Source organism: Argiope bruennichi, chromosome 5 (genome assembly GCF_947563725.1).
Source record: "Argiope bruennichi chromosome 5, qqArgBrue1.1, whole genome shotgun sequence".
NCBI lineage: Eukaryota > Metazoa > Arthropoda > Arachnida > Araneae > Araneidae > Argiope > Argiope bruennichi.
In genome coordinates this window covers 51,282,919-51,306,175 of record NC_079155.1, presented here as the reverse complement: position 1 = coordinate 51,306,175, position 23,257 = coordinate 51,282,919, and the positions used below count along the sequence as shown (strand labels likewise).

Genomic DNA, 23,257 nt, shown 5'->3' with positions numbered 1-23,257 from the left:
AAACCTACTCGCTTAGCTCTTTACAATCTATCATCCCCAATTTTTGATGAACTTAAACGATTTGCTTTTGATGCGTTAACTTATAAAAGTAAAGATTATAATTTTTTTAGGCTTGAAGGAACATCTTTTTATTGAATTCGCAAGCAATGTGGACAACCTCAACAATCAAATGAAATCATTAAAAAAAGTTATAATTGAGCAAAAACATTGATAAAGTTGTGTACTTTTAAAGACTTTTTTTAAACAAAAGTCTCAAAGACAAATTGTTTACATTTTTAAATGGAGGATTTTAGTATTGTAAAAATATTAAAAAGATAAATTAATGCATTAATAAAAAATTCCTAAATTGATTTCCTTTTGACGCTCCCGCTTTCATCAATACAAAAAGAAAGTAATCTATTGCGTTGAAAAGAATGTTTTCGTATTATTGTAAAGGTATCATGAAAATAAATTCAACACATAAATGAAAAAAATTAGTAAAGTTACGATATTGTAAGAAAAATGATAAAGAGGAAAATTTAAGAGGAATAAAATGCTTTGCAGTTATTTAAGTAATCAATATGTCGATGTTTCTAAAATGTTTAATATTCACAGGTTGGAAAGTAAACTACATACTTTCCAACAACAACAGCAAAAAATGAGCCATCTCAATTTGGGTTATATTCATGTTTGTTGTATCTGTCCATAAACAGAAGTAAGCACGCATGCTAAGAAAACTTACAAAAACAACTTACTTCAGCTCCTTCCTTGATATCTTTTAAAATTTACTTCTACTGATTCATTCGCATACTGAATTCGATTGTCTCGATCAATTTTATAATATTGAACAGTACGGCTATAATCATTGAGGCTGAAAAAAGGTGAGGACTGATTGAAAAGAAAGTTTAAATCAATTTTTTTGATTTTGAATGTAAACAGCGTGGTATATATAGCAGCAAATGCTCTAATCCCGAAATCAAATTTTACTCGTCTGTTTACATTTGGAAAATTAAATCACGTGATAAAGCTCGTAGATGTTGCCAAATCTTGTAACTAAATAATATGTTTTATGGGTATAGCATAAGAACATATTTACGCAGTTGAAAGCATTAAAAACCAAAGCGTAAAATAGTAATTTTACAAACATGTTTTGATTAGTGTACTAAAAGGTAAAAATAAATTTATCCGTTAAAAATCTAGAGGCCGAAGCAAAATCGTTAAAGAGTATGACACTGTAAACAATAATGTGGGAATATTACACCTCATTATGCACTTGGTTCAAAAAATAAATTATATATGATAAATAATAATGACTGAGTTTCTTTTTCGTATTGTATGCGCTACCGTACCATTCATTGGATTGAGATAAAACTTAACCAACTTGCGCGAAGATTATAGTCATAGTACAATTATTATATCTTGTCAAAAAATAGAATAAATATTATTTATACTTTTCCTTTATGTATCATTCAATTTCAATGAATATATTCATTATCGACAAAAAAATAAATATCATTCTTTCTATCATTCCTAATTAAACGAGATAGCTATTTCAAATTTCAAATGATATTTCCAAATTTATTTCTTCTGTAGCAGCAACGTGCCGGGTACCAGCTAGTTAAAAATATGATTAAATTTTCAATTTAATTTTTATTTTTCTATCTTCACCTCAAATAAATGACCATAATTTCCATGATAATAATAATTAATCTTTCTCTAATTTTTTTTTCTTTTTCAGTACATAAATAAACGCTTGATGTTTAAGCCTTTATATTTTTAATATTTTTAGAATAACCCGATTGATTTCTTTTATTTTGCAGTCCATTGAATCGTACAACAACGCAGAGGCTGAGTGCAAGCTGGCTGCCAAAATGGAGTGCTTCATATAAAGACTCATTTTTAATTCCTGTCTACCATCATTCCTTCTCGTTTCCAGGCGTCTCTGTAACCCCGGGGCATGCTGGAAAACTTCACTGTGCCAAAAATAAAAAACATATTTTAAAATTTCGCAGCATGCCCCGTTTTCACCTTCTTCCATAGTTCTGGTAAAAAACAAATTTCATTAATCCTTTTGTAAGATTCGGCACGAATTTGAGGTTCTAGCAGATATTTTTTACAGTGTTCCTGCGAGGAATAAAATATTCTTACGTGAATAAACATTCATGCACTAACATTCGGAACGATCAGGTTACTTTTCACATTCTGTAACGCAAAAGCGGAACGCGATTGCTATTTCAATGGATGGTTATTGCAATAATTAATCTAAACATATTGAAAAATTAAGAATTTTGGTTTTTATCTTTTCTATTTTAATATATCATTAATCAAATGAAATATTTAAAACAATTCGCAAAATATATCTTCCAGTGTGTTCATTCTAAGAACTGACTCAGGCAGTCTGCCATCGCCTGTTGCTATGGAAACTAGAGAAAGCTACTTTTCTTTTGGGTATATTCGAAAGAAGTTCATTCAAGATGGGCATGTTTATCGATAACTGAATACAACACCCGTTAAACTCGCTTATTTGAAATAATGCGATACCTATTTCCATAGCAGTTATCATAATGTGGACAATGTCTGTGACAGTTTTCGTTATTGAGCAGTTGTTTGTTTTTGTTGAAGGATATTTTACCTCGAATATGATTTTTATAAAAATTACATGTGAAAGTATTTGAAATATTTTTGTAAAATATTTATTCAAGGCCAAAACATGCAGAGTGTCTCAAAACAATTACCCTTATGTAAACTGCTTATCATTTTATTACTAGTATGCTTACAAATATCATTCTTTGACACTAAACTTTAGCAAGTATTATTTAAGGCACTTGATATAAGGCTTATAGATATGTGGCTTGTGCACTTGCAGTAAATGGTGTCTTATAAAGGAATTCGGTAGTACCTTGTCCATTGAACTCTTCGCTATCAGAAACTAACATTCATCTTGACTTCTGCAACGATTTCACAAATGTTGTCTTAGGAGGCTACACGAATACCTTACAAATGTTCGTAGATTTTGATCACTGCATGGCATTTGTCTTTTTTTAATCGTATATAAAGAAATTTTGTATCCAAGAATTGATCGATCTGTTGTTTAATTTTGTAGAGATTTTAAAATTTGATATGTGCCGTTTTGGTTCGTTTTTCGTTACGTCTTAGTCTACAGCAGAGAACATTGCTCCATTTCTTTGATAAAAACCATGTTTTTAGATTAAACAAAAATACTGACCTTAATGATTTCGAAGAACAAAAGACTCATAATGATTGGTTGTTGTCACCAAATGGAGTAATCCCAATTGACCATATATGAATCAAGGAGTCATATTGAAAAGTTCCGTCTTTTGTGTCAAATCAAATCAGTAACATGTAGCTAGTAAAGATTGTTTCACCTTATTTGCGAATGAAAATAAAAATTTATGCAATCTCTAGAGCGAAAAAACTTTATGAAATCAGGATAAATATATTGAGGCACTCTGTAATCTCATTATTTATTCATCTGATTATCTGAGGTATTTATTTACATTTACCTATTTAATTCCACTTTATAGCCTAAACTGACATATGTTTGATTTCATAATCAAAGCAAACTATTTTTCGTTTCCTCGTAGGCAGTGTAAATAGCTGTTCACTTCTGTGAACGAAATTTTATTATTATTTTTACAATAAAATTTACTACTTATTTTTTGATATAAAACATAGGAATTGGTTTTATCTAAATTTATAAGCTTTTATCACTCAATTTATTTATGTGTGCTTCAGCTTATAATTAATTTTTCTTCGGTTAAAATATATTTATAATAGAAAAATACTGTGATACTCAATAAATAGTAACGGATAGGGGACTATGTTAGGGTTTACAGAACCTTTAAGACTGCATTGCTTAATTCAATCTAAGATTGAAAACATTCGTTCGGAGGGAATTTATCAATGCAATTTTACTATACTATAGTATTTCTTTATGAAAAGTATGCTACCAAATGTATCAGTTGAATGTAATTTCCTGAAGAACTTGAAAGACTCGAGCATCGAAAGGATCTACACAAACCTGATTATCAGTTTATAGGAAAACAAGAGTATGCTTTCGTCATTTGTTATAAAGGAAAGGATTTTTTTATTAATATAAATTTTAGATATCACTTTGATTTTTAGTGTTTATTTGTTGCTTAGAAACTTTAATTATGATGCTTATGAAACGATAGTTAAATCGTTTTTCCTAGTCATGTAGGTATTGTAGTTTTGTTGAACTTTATTTCCAAGAAGGTAATTATATGTAAATTTTTCTCTAAAGTGCTGTACAATTTATTCTAGATTTCTTCTTTGTCTATTAAGTCCTTATCAGATCATTTCCTCAAATTTAAACAAATTGCGATCAATAAATAGCTAACGGCTTTTTTTTTTCAAAAGCAGCTAAATTTACAAATGTTTTTTTAATCGATATTTATAAAGGGTGTTCCAAAATTAACGCAAGATTTGAATTTGACCCCATTTGTGCAGTAAAGTGTTGTCAACCTTACTAAAAACCATTTGACAGCCAATAGTTTAGGGTTAGTAAAAATGAAGTGTTTCACAATAGAACAACTTGTATACGAAATATTTGAATTAAATAAAAAACACAGATTTTTTTTTCTCCTTTAAATTGATATATTTTTATTGAATCGTAAAATACACCGAGCAGAGTTAAGTATAGCACAGCACATAGGGCAACTGGCCTCTACAGCTTTGCTGGCACATACGCACCCTTTTGTCGAAATTTTCCATGACCATTTTGCATAAATTGGGCTGAATTTCATTGATGCAGCGTTGAATTTCATCCCTCAATGCACGCGTGCTTGTGGGCTTGTTGTCATAGATCTTTAACTTTAAATAACCTCATAAAAATAAATCTAATGGTGTTTAAGCTCATGATCTATGGGGCCAATTCTCAAATTTTCAAACTGTGGCCGCCAGACTTTCAGTATTTTTGAAATATTGTTCAACAATGTTCAACATTCTATCATGTAACGCTCCATTTTTATTAATCCTAAACTATCAGGTGTCAAATGTGTTTTTTTTAAAATTAGGTTGCCAACACTTTCTGCGCGAATGGGGTCAAATTCAAATCTAGCGTTAATTTTGGGACACCCTTTAGATCGTTAATAAAGTTAATTTATTTTATTTGGCCATCTTAAATTATTTCTTTAATAACTTGATTTTAGAATCAGCATTCGTATGCTATCAGATTCCACCAACTTTTATTTTGCTCTTCTGACCCAAAAATAAATGTATTTTTTTAAAAGTATATTTCATAAATATATTCAATTTCATAAAAAAAAAAAATCTGACATGAATGCAAATATCTTTGCCTTTCTTTCTTATGGAAATGTCCGATTTCTTGGGTCACATGATCAATTAATTTTAAAGTTCAGAACTGATCAATAATTCAAGCAGATATATTTTGGAAAAACAAATTATATTCATAATCTATTTTTTGGCATTCTCTTGATTTTAGTATCATATTTTGCAAGCAAAATTCTTATTGTTCTATACATATAAACTAAAGTTATAGTAAATGCAGAAATTCATCGTAGAAAATGATACTTTTAAGCTAAGCAATCTAAAAGAAGATGCTTGTTGAATGATCAAAGTAAATGTTACGAAATTGAAAGTGCTTATCGAATTTTTATTACATACATGCCAAGTTTTTAATGTCAAGTACCAAACTCTCAATTTTAAAATATCGTAGATATTTTGTTCTTGCTATGTAAATAAAAATGTTTAAATGATATTACTATCCAATAGTAGTGTCAGTTTAAAAATGCGTTGCAGATGTAAAGAGAAATTTTAAAACTTCTGTCTTAATACTTTTTCTTTGCACTCACTTGATATGCTATTTTTTCCATCGTAAAGTGATAAAGTTGCTATAAATTGTATATTGTTTAAATATTCGCAAATTATATTGTATAATTGTACTTTGTTACTCATATGAAAGCTCAAATGGCCTGCTGGAACGAGGTGACTTTTATTTCACAACGTCTCTTTACTTGTAAAATCTAGAATAAAATTTTGTGCTCAATCACTTCATAAGACAGCTGAAAACTTTTTTCTTTAGAAACAATACAAGATTCACTTGTGCATTTGTATGTGTTGCACAGAATGTGCTTAGTTGAATCATCATTTGAGTTGCTTAAAAATGCTTTTTAGGTGCAGTTTTTTTTTGCATTAAAAAATTATCGTTTTTAAAGGAGCAGAGTGGAAGAACTTTACGTGATATTCTGTTGTTGAACATTTTTCCCCGTCATCATTTTGTGTGCAAGTCTTTTAATATGAAAAAAATTGCCTTACCGTTTGGTTTTTGGCGAATAAAATACAGACAATTTAAAGTCTTTTAATATGAAAAAGATTGCCTTATCGTTTGGTTTTTGGCGAATAAAATACAGACAATTTAAAGTCTTTTAATATGAAAAAGATTGCCTTATCGTTTGGTTTTTGGCGAATAAAATACAGGCGATTTCGGATGGAAAGAAAAATCATTGTCGTACAAAAAGGATTTTCAGATTTCCAACTTTCAACTACCAGGATTTAGAAAATCCGAAGAGAAATTTTTAAGCTTGTATCGATAAACGATCTATGTTCATCTACGATCTACGATCGATGTTCTTTCAGCCTTACCCTTGTGAATTCTTATTAATTAACATGTGCAAAATAAAAAGAACCATCAACTTGCATTAGTTTGTCACATTTGTCATATTTATTCAACAGAAAGATCAAATAATAGTTACAAAGCAATCAAAAATTTATATGACAAATGATTTATGTTAATTCAAACATATTTATCTGTAATATAAACTACTGTTAAAGTGCATACAAACTTTAGACAATATTTTTCATAAAAAAAAATTTTTTTAAATAATTTTACCTTGAATTGAGCAATTTTTGACCTAGACCTTGAAACACTACGTATTGAAATGGCTGCCACAAATTTTGACAATATTTGACTATGCCTAACTATTGCCATTTAGCCTATCAATAATATCTTATATCATTGGAGTTAATTCCATGCTCATTTTGAGGAAGAAGAAAAACCCCATTGAATTCGGTTAATGCAATAATTAAATAATAATCACTATCCATTAGCTAGATATAGTTCTTGCAATCTTATTTTGAATGTTGGGCCTAAATTGTCCGAAAGTCCCGAAATTGCCTTAGTTGAAAATAATCTAATAATCAAGTAAAATTAAGTACTTAGGTTTTAAATTCTAAGCAATGTCGATGTTATTTAAATAAAATTGCCCTAACAATGCTAACATACACGAATGATGCTAACATAAAAAGAAACCGAATTAAACAAATTTTAAAAGAAGCAGAATTAATATTTTTTTAAAAGATCAATTAAAAATTAGAATTATTTTACCAAAGAAAATAAACAAAAATAAACTATTATTTAACAGAGTAAAAAAAATTGCTCTTAATGTTACAACTAATAATTGTACAATGCTTAATCGTATGTAATGTGTACACGAATTAACTTCATTAATTAGATTTGAATGGAAGAATTTAAGCAAAGTTAGGGAATATGAAGTACTGTCACCAAAGTAGCGACTCTTTCATTACCGTTATAATGACTCAATGATTTCTCCACCAATATGAACTACTACCGAATTCGGTTAAGTTATTGGCTGAAAAAAATTGCAGTTTGGAGAACATTTGAAGACAGCATTGTTGCTCCCAACTACTTAATTTAAAAGATATTAACTTTTCTGAAATTTATATTATTTATATGAAGCTTATAATATTAATAAAAATATTATGCAAATGCAGATGCACTTACGGATTCTAAGGATGATAAATAATTGCGCCTCTTTATTTAGTTCTGGAATTTGGAATAAAAGTCACCTCTTTAAAAAGAAATTTAAGGAATTGTGATCTCGGTAGTGTGTGTTACAGATTGTATATTTCTGATGCACAGCATGTTATTTAGAATATTTTATCTGTACAAATACTAATATGTATATAGTTGGTCAATCTTACATATTGTATAAAAAAAGACTTATACTTTTCTGTTTGTTTTGTTTTGTGCTGAATGAATTAAGGTTATTTAAAGTTGAAATTATAAATCTATTTCAAGTTTAGTCTGAGTGCTTTCTTTCATACGTAAATGATTCGATATTTAAATACATATTTATGATTTCTATGCAAAACAAATATAACGACAAATCATAGCCACATTAAAAATATAATTTTACTGGCCTTTTTTGAGACTGAAAAATTTCTACGTAATTTCAGATAAACATTCTTTTTAAGAAAGAAATAGTTTATAATTTTTGCTCTTGTGCATGATGTATGCTAACTTATATAGATGTATTAAAGAACAGTAAAGAATTTAATGAGACTGAAGAAAAATGGAAGATAATTATATTTTACGAAACAAAATTTAAAAATTACGAAATTAAAATTTACGAAATTACAAAATTTACGATCTTATATGGCCATAGACTCATGGAAGTCTAAAGTACAGAAATTCACCAACAAGATAGGAGCAGCAGTTCGTCTTTTTAGGAAGTAAAAGTGTTCCAAAAAGTATTTATCAAGGATCTGCAGTTTTTTCAAAAAAAATTGTACTATATCGATAAATAGCCTTAAGAAATTAATTCAAATTGATACATGAAGTCTCTTGCATTTCAAACATATCAAATAATTAATATACTATATAAATTCTAGCAATAGTTTCAGTTTAATGAAAAGAAGACTATATGAATGTTGAAGTAATAAGGACGCAGATAAAATTATTAAAAATTCCTTCATCACATATACACTTTCATTTTTGCCTAACTAGATCAATAATGTTCATTCAAAAATCAATCATTGCTTACGTGTAAAAAATAATAAAAATTTTCATCATAATAACATTGTAGAATATTAAACATTCACATTTTTTTTTTCCGAAAAGTAACTTTTAACAAAAAAACAAAAAGAATTTTTATAAAGCATATGTATTTCTATTAAAGCAACAGGAATCAAAGCCAAAACTCACAAATATCTAATGAGGGGAAAAAAAGCAATAAAAAGAGAAAGAAGACAAGCCTATAAGTGGGAGAGGGAAAAAAGGATACACGCGACAAACCGGGTCTGTCACGATTGCAGTTGCAGCGCCTCTAAATTCAAAAGGTTGAAAAAGATTTACTTTTTCTTCAAATATATCAACCAACTGCGTGTACAATAGGTTTTCATGATCTGCACAAAGACTCGCCCCCATTTGCGTTTCTTTTGCTTGTTAGTTAATTTCCTTATTTTCACGTGTTAGTTGCTTTTTTTTTTTCCTATTTCTGCTTATTATCGGGCTCTCATAATGACAAATAAGCAAACAGCACTGAAGACAAAAAAAATGTAAAAGTAAGAAAACTTTATTCAAAACAATCTGACTTTTAAAAATAAGTTGAGAAAGTACTGCAGCTCTGCAGTCTTAATGGACGAGCCACCACTACAAGAGGATAAAATTAGATATCAAAATCGACAGAAATGATCTGACTTTAAATATTTGAAGCTATTCAAAACAAATTTATTAAAGTGAATTGGCTACAACTTTCTTCAGACAACGATCCGAAGAAAGTATTTGGACACAACGCAAAAGAATGCTCAAACTTTTCCTTTGTGTACGAAATACATGTTCGTTGTGTATATATGCACATATAGACAGTCATTTCACCATGTAAGGAATTAAATGTACGTATTTTTCGCACGCAGAGTAGACATTAAGACAGTCTATTAACTTTTCCGAATGAAATGAAATCCCAAAAAATAATTTCGAAAGATATATATAGCATCAAATAGGGCACGAATACGACTATCATTAATCTTTGCAACTCAAGCTTCAGAAAGCCAGATATAAGAAGACCATTTGAAAGTTGCCTGTTTGGCTAAGGATAATAGCATATATCAATTATTATGAATGCAAACAAATCTAAACGGTCCTCTATACTGTATCAAACTTTTTCTTTGTCGTTTATTTACAAGATAGATATATAGCCCTTTATAATCACTGCATTTATTTAGCATGCATTTCAATATAACTTCAAAACTACAATAGAAATATGCTTTATATATAATATGATTTTAATCACGTTTAATAGAATTTCCAGGAAAAATTACTGTTTTTCAGAAAAAATGGGAAAAATAAGAAACAGGGACGAAATAGAAAATGTTATTAATTTTTATGCCATATTGATTTATGGGTTATTAGTCAAATTGTCACCATTAATAAATTTGTAAAATTTTTAAGATCCACGAATAATTTATATTTTATCGGATATATTATATTTTCTGACCGATTTCGTTTATTATATAAAAACTTGCAATATTAAATAAGCAGGTTTAGGATAATCCTCAAAAGCAAAGCATTTAAAAATTCCTTGTTACAAGCTTGCTTTCACTTTCGTACCAATAATTGTAAATCCACGTCGAATAAATAAATAATAAAGTGCAATTCTATTTATTAATAAAAAAAACTCCAATTTACAGTTTTTAATGATAGAAATATGATTTAAAAAAACCACAAAAAGAGCATTGTCATTAATGGGAAGCTGAAATAACTGACTTAACTGATGAAATTTTTTCCGGTTGCTTTATAAATCAAATTTTTGTTTCAAAATATCACATTAGTTTTCCATTACTGTTTCTTTTTCTTACTAATTTGTAAATAAAAATATAAGTTGTTTTACTACCTATTTTGAAAAAAAAAAAAAACTTTGACAATGTGTATTCAATATAAAACGTTGTATCGACATTTTTTCGATACACCCCCTTAAGATGTATGATGGTTTGGTAATTTTTCTTTTTATGAACACTTGGTGATTTTTAAAACTAAATCTATAAATACTAATTATAAACTTTTAATGATAATAGTTATTCTAAGTTTTAATTACTAATATTATAAATATAGTGTATGTAATATTCATACCATTCCGGTACTTCAGCAATCCTATTTCAAGATTTAATATTCAAGATAATGTTTCGGTATATAATGTTCTAGCGGACTTGAATAATATATATTAAAGCTTAAACTAGCTACTATGCAAGTAAATTCATTCATTACATTTTAAAAAGTATAAATCATACATTTTTTTAATTTATTAAAAATTGAATAACTATAATTCAAATTAATTTTGTAAAATATACATGTCTAGGTACAGACGCGTCGATAACTGACATAGTACGCTATCGAATGCAGTGACAACCATCAACTATAAAAAGTTGAGAAGTTATATTTTATAAATAATTAAAAACTTCACGTTTCAAAAGTGTATTTTATTGTAAAGATTATATTTCTCTCACTGTGAATTTCTCAAAGAAACATATGAAATTTAATATATCCGGATTAAATACATAATAAAAAGTCCAGAACTGTTTTGTCATACCGAATGCAACCAAAAATATCTTTTAGAAATCAAGCACAGTGTCCAGAAATATTTGACTCTGGGCTTCCTTTTATTTCTTGATCAGATTCCAAGAGGACTAAAAACGCAGCTCTATGCTATTAGAATAAATGAATACGTTAATATTATGCCTTAGTTACTTACACAGGACGTTTCCAAAATAAAATGTAAGGATAGTTAACAAAATTTAAGATAAAATTTAGGTGTAGGTCAGTCATTTAGAAAACATGTCATTATTACCTTCTAGTGTACGAAATATATAAAATGAAAGTATTATAATCATCAAAAGATTCGAATCTGGATTTAAAGAATTTTTGGAATTAGATTTGTCTGCAAACGCGTTTATCCATGACCGCTACGAGCTATACAAATAAAATTTTGTCCTCACACATTTGCAGATTTATATCAAATTCTGGACGAAATCCATTAAAAGTTCATTTCTCTGTTTGAGTGTAAAGAAACACGAAAAGTTATAACGCGGGAATCTAAGTGAATAAAATTTGATACACAGATTTCGCATTGAAAGTATAGATTCTTATCAAGTGCTAAATTATTCAAAGATTTTACCTCCCGTTGGTTTGTACATTTGCCTGCATGTAAACGAGACAACTCGAAAACTCAACGCTTTATATAAATTAAACTTGATTATGTTACTAATTGCAAATTAGAGTCAAATTTTAGTTCTAATTGGTAGAAAAACTTATCCAAACATATATTCTGTTTTATTTATGATAGATACATCGAAACAAAATAAATAACATGTAATAGAAACGTTCTCCCATACTCTCAAATAAATGTATTTGTGTATTATTAGCAGCATGCTATTGGAGAACAGAATTTGAAAAAGATCCTATTAGTGTGCATCTTTTGACACCAATAGGATCTAATAATATAATTTTCCACGATTCCTTTCTGGGATGCGATTAATACACGTACAGAAATACATAGGGCGAATAGACAGCCTTTTTACCAAAAAACTTCAAAATTTTGATTAAAAAAATCTTCTAACTTAATGAAAAGTCATATCAAATTTGGCGACCGTAGATTTTTTTTTTTTTTTTCATTTTTTGAGTTATTGAGTTCGCAGATAGGCAGACAAATTCCAAAAATGTGTCTTTCAGTTTCGAGATTGAGAAAACGAGCAATTTCATCAAACTCAGACAAATACAGAAAGAAAGGAAAATGAATGATTCAGACCAAAAAAGCTAAACATTTTAAAAACGGAGAGCACTCACTCTGTGATCCGGTAAGCACTGACCAAACATTTCCATTACTGTCCAATCTTTCAGAGAGATCTTAACAAATTCTTCGTAAGTGATTATCCCATCCCCGTCCTCATCCTGTAAAAGAGCAACCAATGAAGAAATACAGCATTAGAAATACAGAATACTAATATTGTTAATTTTCTTTGTTTCTTTAAAAATGCTCTATATTCATCAACATTATGGTGTTTCATTTGCATTTTTATAGGAAACAATGCAAGATGATAACCTAATTTTTCTCTGATTATATACAAATGGGAGCGCCTTACATGGCATTGGGCAAAAATAGTTAAGAAAATTAACGTTTGGCGTAAATTTAGCATTCTTATTGAATCACATCATCTTTGGCGAGTTATTTGGCGATTAAGCCCTGGTATGCGATTAAAAATATTCGAAAATCAAATTTCTGTTTTAGATACGTTTGTCTAAACCGATTGAAACAAAACTCTGACACAAAACTGCAATTGTAGTCACAAAATCTCATACCTAATTTCATGTATCTAAATCATTACTTTTTTGAATTATCACGTTTACGTGTTTCTGAAATTATAGATCGATAGATCCGAGTTTGGATTTAGGTCAAAATTTGATAGGTGTTTACACTCCATCTGCGTATCGAATTTTATCTTTCCAGCTCTCTTCGTTTTGAAGTTATCGTGTTAAATTCGAACAGCTGGTCAGACGGTCTTTCTCTGAACAGATTTTATTCAACAGAAATCTGAATATTTTATGTAAAGACCTTTATTAAATTTCAACCGTCTAGCTCAGATCGTTTTTGGGTTACATATGTCACACAGACAGACAGACGAACATTTTCCAAAAATGCATTTTTTGAACTCGGGAAGGTGTAAAACGAAGATTCGTCGAAATTTCGAATCGAATTTTTTTATGATTACTATAATTTCTCTATACTACATATAAAAGAAAGTAAAAATTCATAATTGTGTCCTTAATTTTTTTAGTCCAACAGATGGCGTAACTAATGCAGGATTAGTCATTTTACTTTCCATTGTTATTCAATGGGTATCAACAAATGTATAAGAGAAATAGCGCCAATAATGCCCAATCTCACACAATATTATTCCGCTAGAATTATTCTTTTTTAGAGTTACATAAAGGGGCAATATATTTGCAATAGCAGCTGAAAATAATGATACACTCAAAATTAGAATCATATAACCTGTGTTTACTGTGACACCCGAAATAATGGACAATAATTGGCGAGAATTGGAATACCGCCTTGGCATTCTTCAAATTACCCACTCTCACATAAAAATTTAGTGATACAAGTATTTTATCAAAAACTTTATATCCATCTTTATAATATATCAAAACAACCACATTCAAAATTATAATTTTTTTTTTTTTTTTGTAACTAGGGTAAAAATTTGAGACCACCTTGAACATCATTATACACTAATCACCATTCATTGGATTTTATGTTCCTATTAACGCAACAAATCAATACTTTAATTACAAATTAAATGATTTTGCATTTATAACTGCTTTATACTATTTATTTCGTTGATAATCCAGTCATTTCTGATGAGTCTTGCGAAGATGGGAAATGTTAAGCGGACAGGATATTTAGTCGACATGTCTTGTTGTAGATACTTACTAAAATACGTACTACTTGATTAAATAATACTAACTATTTAATATAGCTATAGTAATATTTATTAGTCTATGGAATATATTTAAAATTTAAAAATATTCCACCGCTCAAACAAATCACTAACATTTGGACAGAAAAGCCTTGAAAACCATTATTTTAATTCACTTTGTTTCATTTAATATTTCCATAAAGAAACAAAACGGTAGAATGAGTACAAAAGTTTTTATTTAGGAAAACTAAGTTAAGGCACTATTAGGATGAGAGGAAAATTAGAGAATAATTAAAAATAGAATAAATATCAACTTTTAGAATTATTGTGGAATTATAGGATGTCAGAAGAATCGTCTGCCATCCAATTAGTTTCTTTCTTTTAAACCTTAAAAAAACTTTAAATCAGATGCCTTCTTTGAGGAACCCTTCAAAACGTTGCCTCATTTTGACATTTTGTTTATTTTGATTGTTCGAAATATCTACAGAATGTTAAAAAGATGCAGATTAATCTTTCGGGAATTTTCAATTAAAAACATATACATATACATACATACATATATATCTGTGTGTGTGTGTGTGTGTGTGTGTGTGTGTGTGTGTGTGTGTGTGTGTGTGTGTGTGTGTGTGTGTGTGTGTGTGTGTGTGTGTTTATTTTTCGGAGCAATAAGTCCTTATATTAGGTGAACAGTTATGCATCAAATTACTTTTCCGAATGCAAAGGGTCAAATTGACGATTTAAAGAGATGATCAAATGATTATAAATTTAAAGATAAGCGTTACGACATAGATTGAATAGCACAGATCTTAAAGAATATGTGCAAGAATAGTGGTCATGAGGATCAACTTCTAGCACACATTTTTCTAATTAGTACATCAACAGCACCGTATTCATTGGGTAATGAATTTTATAGAAGAAACTGGCGAGTTATTTAAATAATTTTTAGATTACGTAACAAATAGCATGCAATTCATTTTTCGTTTATTTTAAAGCTTCGTGTGTATTACAAAATTTAAGATTCCTATTACCAACTGATTTTATCTTAATGAATCAAATATTCAAATAAATAGACTTTATAGGCAAATTTTACCAATTTTGAAAATATCAGCTCCACCAAATCTCGAAGTGCATCTGCGCTGGAATCTCTTGTTGGTGGCTGAAATAACAAAACGGAATAAATGCAGTTGGTTATAAAAGCAATAATTTACTTTTATTTCCTTTAAATCTAACCTTCCTTACCTCGCTGACGGCTTCTATTAAGAGGGTCGTCACATCTTCTCGTGTCAGTTCCATGTTGTCGTTTATATCGTAACAGGTAAAGCATACTGCAAAAGAAACTGTTATTAAAGTACAACATGCTAAACAAAAACTTAAACAATCATTAGAAGTTCATTGTAAAAGATATCTCCCCAATCTCCAGCTTGTGTCATTGGTAAGATGTTGAAGTTTAAGAGTACTTTTACTGGCTTATATTACAGTAGGGATAAACAGGTTTTGCCAGTGATCCTTTGAACAATATCTTTAAAAAAAATCGGTGCTTTGAAAAAAATTCAGAACAACCGAGCAAACTTTCTTGTTGAATATCGAAATAAAACCTATCCAGTTACATTAGAGGGCAACCACGTCCAATGATGCTCTGAGATTGTTCCTGTGTTCTTCATATACATTGCATGTTAGAAGGTGGTCGTTAGAATCCCTCATCGGTTAAAATTTCAGCATCTGGATGCAGTTCCCAATACCGAGTCCAAAAAGGGGTATCTTTGGGCTTTACCCCTTCGGTGGACACCTCATATATAAGAAGTTGCAATACAAATAAACATGTTCTCGTATGTCTGGAGGATGTTTAAAATGGTGGAGTTTTCTGATTAATGGGCTCTATCACTAATGATTGATCGCACCTCAGTCTGAAGACAACTAATGGTTTGTTGTTTGGGCCACATAGACCAAAACTGCTGTTCGTGACGATAAGATCATACAATTCTACTCACGAATGGTTAGGCAGGGTTAAGGCAATTCCTTTATTTTTAAGAATCCTTTATAAAATAATTCTCATGTGATTTCAAAAACCGATGTTAATCAAACAAGGTAAATTAAACAATTTGCGACAATACAAAAATGAAATCGCCAATTCGGTTGACATTTTTCTGTCTGGATCCTTGTACATAATTATCCTTTCCATAATACTCTCAAATGATTGATTGAAAAAGGAGCAAATAAAACTAAAAAACCTAAATCGTTATAAGAATGATATTAAATAAAAATAGGCCTAAAAAGGTTGAATGATGATGCGATGGAAAATTTCTATCTATTGCAAGACGGATTACTATGTTCCGAACTGGTGATTCGAATTTGAATGATCATATTCATAGACAGTAAAACGTAATATACAATTTACTTACTTATTTTTTAAGAGTATTAAAAAAATTTAACTGATAAAAAAAATCATAGGACATTTTAAGTAATTAGACTATACTCTGATAAGACTCCCTAATTAAGCGGAGTCCGAAGCAAAGAGTTACAAGCACCAAATCCCTCGACCTACTAATTCATTGAACTTCCTAATGAAATGGCACGTTCTATTTGGAACATTTATTACTATTTTTATTCCTATGATAATATAAAGGAATTTGAGATATTGAAGCGTCTTTAAAGGATTTTTGCGTTTTAAATTACGTAACTACAGATTTACAATTAACAATTAAATTCGATGCGTGAGTCAGACTCATCATTGTATATGAAAGAGTGAGTTACTATTTTAGACATAACTGTTTGATAGGAGATTCAAAAAATGTTTGAGAGCAACGGCGGAGGATGGGGGAAAGATTATATTAATTCATGCCAGCTACTAAAAATACCAATACTAGAGGAGAAAAATTAAGAATACAGATTGTAGAATTATAATTTAATATTTTATTTTTTAGAATTTAATTTGGGCTCTCCTTATTTGTATCTATCCTTATTAACCTTAGGAAATTATCATTGAAATTTTTTATAGGATATTTGAGTAAATTCTTTGAGAAAGAGGAATATGAGTGTATTTATAAGGTATCATAAAGCCTTAATGATCATCCTGTTTTGTTACTGTTTCCTAGAATTTCTTGATGTAGATTTGATATTGCTACTAAACTTTATATTAAGTGAAAAATAAGTAGTCTTATTTTAGACTATCCGCCTTTGACGACCAGTTGGTTCACCGTGATTTCTAGTTTCAAAAAATTTCAGTTAAATAATTATTTTATAATTTTATGTTAGCTTGATCGTAATGGCTTCCTCAACAAAATATTTTTTTAAATTTTAATAGATATATAGCTCGTACTATTTTAGAAGCTTTGCACCATTTTATTCATCATACTAAGCGTTTCCCTACATTTTTACCAATGTCTTTCTTTACATATTCAGTTATGTCACTGAAAAAAGAAGAAACATCGAAAAAATGTCTCAATTTTTTTTCCCTTAATTAATAATTCTAATTTGTAAGTACAACAAAATTTCAATTCAAAATTCATTTATTTCAAAATTTGATTAGAACTATGCCTATACTGAAACCTTCTCAACATAGAAAATAAGCCGAATCATCATATCTTGGTCATTAACAGTGGGAAAAAAAATTAGAATAAAATATCAGTAGCAATAATTTTAATGAATTCAGTTCAATTAAGTAAATTAAATTAAATAATTAATTTAAATTAAAATTAAAATTTCAACAAAATTGATCCAGGGGGCACATTTTTAACTTCCAAATTAAATATGAACCAAGTTTGGAAGTTCTAGATCAAACAGTGTAACCTATAGATAACAGAGATATATACACATTCATCTTTATTATTAAGGCAGAGAAAGAGATCGGGTTGGCATTATAGTCTGAAAAAATGCATCATTTAAACTTACATTTTATTTTTTCTTCCATGGTCCCTCTTAACATTATTGCCACAACTCGTATAAATTCTTCCATGCTTATACGACGATCCTTATCGAGGTCAGAGGCAAAAAATACTAAAAAGGAGACAAAAGTTAATGCTGTTATTCAAAACATAACTGTTAAATGTATACTTAAAGTAAAAATCTTTTAATATTTAATTAGAGTTATTCTAAAAAGAAAAAAAATGTACAACAAAAGTCGATAAAGAAGTATTATTATGAAATATTAAGTTCACTAAAATTCATTTTTATTTTTTTGTAAACGAAGTACAGAACAGAACGCCGTCTCATACCCCCGTATCCGTGACCATTCTGGTCACTGAACGGTTTGGTGGGCATGTTACGTTATTTAATTAACAAAATATTTACAGTAGGAAAAAGAAACAAAAATAAATATATACAGAATTTACAATTATATAAGAAATTATATTATGATGAGACCGTTTACATAATTTTTCAACTTAGAAATATAATTTGTAGTAATAAACTTAGAAATATAGTGCTGAGAGATAAAATGTGTAAAAATATACACATATTCTGTGTTCACTTATTTTTTATGATATAGTAGATCAGGATGCAGTTAATAAAATCAGATGGAAAATAATTTGAGAAATGGAAATGAATACAGTCTCTGGTTGATTGAAATGTGTGACAGGAGACTGCGGTGCTTGTTTTTTCCCTAGTCTTTTTTGGTATGAGACCTGATGTTGAGAGCTATGGAGACAAGAATAGGTCTCTATTTTCACTTATAAATTTGATTATACTGTGGATTTTTTGCCTGGAAGGAAAGTTGCTAGCGACTCTTTTCCGCCATTCCTGTTCATGGCTTGGTGATGGTTTTTTCATATGCCAGAAGATTGTAAGAATGCATTTCGTAGCATAATGAAGTGCGGTGCCAATCCCACCACAACTGCACTGGTCACTCTCAGACAGATTGAACCTTTTGAGGTAGGCAGGAAAAGGGCCGTGTTCTGGGAAGATAAACGAAGTACAGAGAAGATAATGTAATCGTAAAGGAATTCAGATTAAAGATTTTGACAGATCATGAGGTTTCACTCCTCTCTGGTATTATGTCTGTATATGAACAAGATAATTCAAAACATTTTGAACTAGATGGATGAAGTTTGGTGTATGGGTTTCTGACCAAATTTATAGATATCTGTCAAATTTTTGAATGAAAGGTATTCAGAGAAAATATGGCTGTCGAATAAAAATTAATGCTGTAACTACAAAACATAAAAGCTATAGAGATAAAAATTTGGTACTTGTATGTAGATTCTAATTCTTCAAATGTAGATTCTAATTGAATTTTGAATCAAATATGTCACTGGTTTGCATGATAGATTCAGTAAAAATCTAGATTTGCCCCAAAGATTGGTATTTTGTGATTATTGTACGCCACTGCCACTCAAGACACTCGTGAGCTACAATTTTATTCGGAAGGGGGATCTTTGTTAGAGAGTATACAATGCAATTTCAGGAGGACTCCTCCTGTAGGTTTCCTCCACTTTCGGATGTGGTTATTTAAAAGACATACATTCCTATTTTGCCAGTATTGAAGTTGAATCGAAAGCAGAGGTAACTTGTGTTTATAAAGATTTCCAGAGCAGGTAACTTACTTCTTCTCATGAAAAAGTCGTCGGTGAGTCCAAATGAGTTGTGCAGTATTTCAGAAAATACAGGCTGGTCCATGTACCAGGAATCGTCTTTTAAGTACTTCTTGTAAATGCTCATCAGACGATTCAACTCTCTTACGTCAACTATTGAATTAAGGCATGGGAAAAAGTAAATAATTTGAAAATTCTATGTCGGTAGTTTTCATACACGATCGTACAATATAATCAGAAAATAAAGTCAACAAATGAAAGACCACAGCTTCATTTAGTTTTCATTCAAGTTATCATTTTCTTGGATAATTGTAGCAAACATAATACATATATTACATATAAATAAATAAACCCTGGATTTATTAGGTCTGCATTAATAATCAGTCCGATCTGCGAAATTGAATTTTTTTGGTGATATCTCGCTAAATATAATAATCCTGATTATCTTTTGGTCAACCAAGTTAATGGATTTTTGATGAGATTTTGGAGGTTCGGCACAATTGTAGCTTACTTGGCGAGAAATCGGATCCTTTTTTTAATTCTTAGCATTTGATATGCAGTGGTAGAAAATTTTTTCCGTATAAGAGCTAAAGTTAGGAATAAATTTGCATAATTTCTAGTTTTCTTCATACTTCCAGTAACTGTAGAAATATATGTATAATTTGAGCCTTTGAAATAATTTTATAATTAATATCTATGTTCACAAAATACAATTATTTTAATTTAAATATTGCGAAATGTCATACAAAAATATTTCTGAATGCAATATGCAAATTAAGTCTGAAGTTTTATACATTTTATCCGTTTTAAAATTTTCAAATAGAGTACTTTATAAATTTCCCGATGGTTTGATAACAACAGTTGTTTAATTATCACTTATAAAGGACAGTCTTAAAATAGAAGTTCCTGAAGTTATACGTGAATTGGGGATTCAGTTACAAAATAATAAATTATCTATGAAAACACTTGAGCAATAAATTGAAATCTACAAGAAATATATAATTGAAAAGTATAGTGAAAAAAGTTTTAAAGATAGGAATCAACCCGAAAAATTCTGGAAACAAGCTCACTCGCATAAAAAAATATCGTGTGTAAGATAATCCTCGAACGACGGTATCTCAATTCTCAACTTATTTAAAAACTCTTTACAACATTAATGTGAGCCTAAAACGATGAGAAATATCATTAAAAAAGAAGGATACAATAGACGCATGTGCTGTAAAAAATAATAAATTATTGTAACAGAACAAAACTCTTGAAGTTCTCAAAAAATCGTGCAAATGAGATTTATCTTTCTGGTAATATATCTTTCTCAGCGATGAATTAAAATTCAATATCCATTGGTCAGATGGTAGAGTTATAATCTGCAGAAAACCGAATCAACAGATCAAACGCAAGACAGAAGCGCCATGGTATAGCAGTGAAGTGTTTCTGATAATGGACATTTATATTTTATAATAAGAAATATGAATAAGTATAATTATCCTGACATTCTAAAGAAAAATTTCTTAGCCAGGGTAGAAAAATTGTCACTTGGAACTATATTTACTTTCCAACAGGATAACGAAAATAGGATATTAAATATTCTTCAAGATCTGTCAAATCTTTACTTCTATCATGCTGAAAAGCAGCTTCAATGACCATCTCAAATCTCCCTATTTAAACCTCATCGAATACGTATTTAAAAAAATCGGTCATGAACTTAAGAATATAATATTTATAAAAAAATTGATCAAAAAAAGCTATTCAGGACATTTTCAGCCTGGAGAAAGCACAAAATAATTGTACTAGTCATACTACAGCGGTTGAAAGGAATAAGAAAAGTCATAAGAGAATGTATCAATATAATAAATAATATGGTTATATATAATAATATGGTTATATAATAATATAATGTTATATATAATAATATGGTATATATATAATAATATGGTAAATATAATATGGTTATATAAATATCGTACAGAAACTTCGTTTTTCATTAGTAACATTTTTTGTTTATTTAAACTGATTTAAATATTTTACCTTTTTTTCTTTATAATATTGATAAAGATAACAAATAACTGTATTGACTCAAACTGTTAATTTTTATTTTCTACATAAAATGTCTTTCTGTGACAAAATAAAATTTTCTTTACAATCATAATTGTGTATAGAAAATTTTTTCAACCACTGTATATCTACAATTTTTCCTCATTCAAAATTTCATTCTTCGCGAGTACAACTATTAAGTACTGCAATAATTTTTAAAAAATCCTTTTATTTATTTTTGGTAAAAATAACTTTTTTTTTTATTTCTGCATTTGACAATTTTCTATAAGCAGAAATAATTTCCTGAAAAAAGGCAAAATTTTAATTTTTAAAAAAGATTCCGGCCAAAGAATAAGGGCAAAAGAGCCGCAGATAAAATTATTAAGCAATTAAAATTTCTTAGTTTTAATAAGACATAAAATTATAGAACTATAAAAGAACTATTGGATACTAATGTCTGAAAATGTCGACCTAAGTATGCTTGATCGAGCTGAGTTCTTACAAAAGAGTGCATCAAAGGAATTCTTAAAAAGGTATGATAAAAACCACAACCCCTACAAATAAAATAATTGTAGAAGGAAATGTAAGGTAATGCAAATTTACAAAAGAACACTTAGATTTTCAGTCATATTTCAAAAAAAAGTTGAAGGTTGCTTGCCACACTAATATTAAACAGATACAAAGATACCAGCAAATATTGAACAGACAAGGTAACAGAAGTGTTCACAGAATAATATTTTCGGATAAAAAGTTATTTCCCTCTGAACAACGTTATAATCCCAAAAAATGATGTCTATTCGACAAACTACAAACATACTTCTGGAAACCTACGGGCTCTTAATCTCATTCAGAATAAGAATTTTGCTGTTTTTGTAATGATGAATTTTACAAAAAGGACTCAAATATGCTCTGCGTTTGCAATAAATAATCAGCCAAAGCAGGACATATTGTCTAAATATTTATTGCCAAGTACTTACATATTGTAAATCAGTAAGAATTGGATATTTCTGTACGATTCTGCATCATCATAAAAGGTGAATAAAGATAGGTTTGCATCTATATCAGTCGTCCAGATTTTATAAAGACAAAGTCACCAGATCTAAATTCTTAAGACTGTTGTATTTGTGGGATTTTAGAAGTTGAACAAAAATGTAACAGTGAAGGATTGGCAATTCGTTGGCGATAATTTTGATATCCTCATTATTTTTTTTTTTTTTCATCTTTAAAACCAATAATTTTGACATCTTTCTTTATAAACAGCACAAACAGATGCTTGTTTTCTTCTCGTAAGTTAGAACGTTCTTAAAATTGCAATGTCAATAGTTTTGGTGCTATTTTTAGCGAGTTTCGGGTCTTTTACCGTTAATAAGTAAGTACCGAAAAATGCTAGACATCACTGAAATTTTGATTGCATTAAAGCTTAAATGCTGCGCAAATGAGATAGATTATCT

General features: G+C 29.2%; 2 protein-coding genes across 3 annotated transcripts in view; one reads left to right on the top strand and one right to left on the bottom strand.

Annotated features, from left to right (window-relative positions):
* Positions 1 to 8,084, top strand: part of LOC129969407 (1-phosphatidylinositol 4,5-bisphosphate phosphodiesterase-like) — a 151,396-nt gene extending 143,312 nt beyond the window's left edge. For both annotated transcript variants that reach the window (XM_056083971.1, XM_056083970.1), the window contains exon 31: positions 1,800 to 8,084. In XM_056083971.1, coding sequence (XP_055939946.1) covers positions 1,800 to 1,868 — 69 coding nt within the window. In that variant the 3' untranslated portion in view covers positions 1,869 to 8,084. The remainder of the gene's footprint in view (positions 1 to 1,799) is intronic.
* Positions 8,085 to 11,395: 3,311 nt separating this feature from the next.
* Positions 11,396 to 21,419, bottom strand: LOC129968261 (calaxin-like). The gene is made up of 7 exons (XM_056082117.1): positions 21,386 to 21,419; positions 19,788 to 19,928; positions 18,139 to 18,243; positions 15,490 to 15,575; positions 15,341 to 15,406; positions 12,620 to 12,724; positions 11,396 to 11,482 (listed from the first exon to the last, which is right to left on the bottom strand). Exons 1-7 carry the CDS (start codon positions 21,417 to 21,419, stop codon positions 11,396 to 11,398), a joined length of 624 nt encoding a protein of 207 aa, XP_055938092.1.
* Positions 21,420 to 23,257: the final 1,838 nt, after the last annotated feature.

What these genes read in the sequence shown, in the direction of transcription:
- LOC129968261 (XM_056082117.1), bottom strand. Translation starts at nt 21,419, where the DNA reads ATGGTCATTGAAGCTGCTTTTCAGCATGATAGAA. An exon ending in TGCTTTTCAGCATGATAGAA is followed by an intron (nt 19,929 to 21,385) that starts GTAAAGATTTGA and finishes TTAATTCAATAG; the next exon opens with TTGACGTAAGAGAGTTGAAT. An exon ending in TAATAGAAGCCGTCAGCGAG is followed by an intron (nt 15,407 to 15,489) that starts GTAAGGAAGGTT and finishes TTGTTATTTCAG; the next exon opens with CCACCAACAAGAGATTCCAG.